We start from the raw sequence: 1,132 nt of genomic DNA on the forward strand, positions 1-1,132 counted from the left end.
ATGGAGCACAGTAATGACACCAAAGTGACGGAATTTATTCTCCTGGGCTTTGCTGATCAACATGAGTTTTGGCACATCCTCTTTGTGGTATTCCTATTGATTTACGCAGCCACCTTAGTGGGCAACATCGGCATGGTCCTGCTCATCAAGGTCCACTCTTCCCTGCACACTCCCATGTACTTCTTCCTGCAGCACTTGGCTTTTGTTGACCTCTGCTATTCCTCTGCCATCGCTCCTAACACACTGAAGAACTTCGTGAGCACAAAACCATCCATCTCCTTCCCAGGATGCATTGTTCAGCTACTGGTCTACGGTACCTTTGTCACCAGTGACTGCTTCATCCTGGCTGCTATGGCTGTGGACCGCTATGTGGCCATCTGTTACCCACTGCGCTATCCGGTCATCATGTCCCAGAGACTCTGCATTCTGCTGCTACTTGGTTCATACACCATGGGCTTCCTAAATGCCTCTGTAAATACAAGTTTTACCTTCTCATCAAAATTCTGCAAATCCAATGCCATTAATCACTTTTTCTGTGATGTGCCACCAATTCTTGCCCTATCTTGCTCCAGTATTGACCTCAATATCCTGGTACTGACCATCTTTGTGGGGTTTAACTTAACACTCACTATATCTGTTGTCATTTTTTCCTACACGTTTATCTTGGCCGCCATCCTAAGAATGTCTTCTGCAGCGGGAAGGAGAAAAGCTTTCTCCACATGTGCCTCCCATATGACGGCTGTCACCATATTCTATGGAACACTCTCATACATGTACGTACTTCATGGGAACAACAGATCTCAAGAGCAGGAGAAGGTGGCTTCTGTGTTCTACGGTATTATGATCCCCATGCTAAACCCCCTCATCTACAGCCTAAGAAACCAGGATGTGGTAGAAGCCCTGAGGCATGTAAGGAGCAAGTGTTTCTAGAGGAAAACTTGGTCACCATGCCAACGTGGCTCAACAGGCAAAGCAACAGGGCTCTCTCCTCAGTCACCTTATGGAGACATGGCCAGTGTTCATGTCACACAAAAGCATCTTGATTATCACTAACTTCTGAAATTATCAAATACGTATGTTTGTTCATTGGCGCTGAGAAGCAAACCCACGATTACTCACATTCTAATCAAGA

At 45.9% G+C, this 1,132-nt stretch overlaps 1 protein-coding gene across 1 annotated transcript; it reads left to right on the forward strand.

Annotated features, from left to right (window-relative positions):
* On the forward strand, positions 1-930 carry LOC129671704 (putative olfactory receptor 5AK3). The gene has a single exon (XM_055600817.1). The coding sequence runs from the start codon at positions 1-3 to the stop codon at positions 928-930; it is 930 nt and encodes a 309-aa protein (XP_055456792.1).
* The last annotated feature ends 202 nt before the right edge of the window (positions 931-1,132 follow it).

The sequence above is a fragment of the Psammomys obesus genome, unplaced genomic scaffold (assembly GCF_907164565.1).
Source record: "Psammomys obesus unplaced genomic scaffold, mPsaObe1.curated_primary_1811, whole genome shotgun sequence".
Taxonomy (NCBI): domain Eukaryota; kingdom Metazoa; phylum Chordata; class Mammalia; order Rodentia; family Muridae; genus Psammomys; species Psammomys obesus.

Bases quoted from the DNA above. Each gene is read 5' to 3' on its own strand.
- LOC129671704 (XM_055600817.1), top strand. From the start codon at position 1: ATGGAGCACAGTAATGACACCAAAGTGACGGAATTTATTCTCCTGGGC.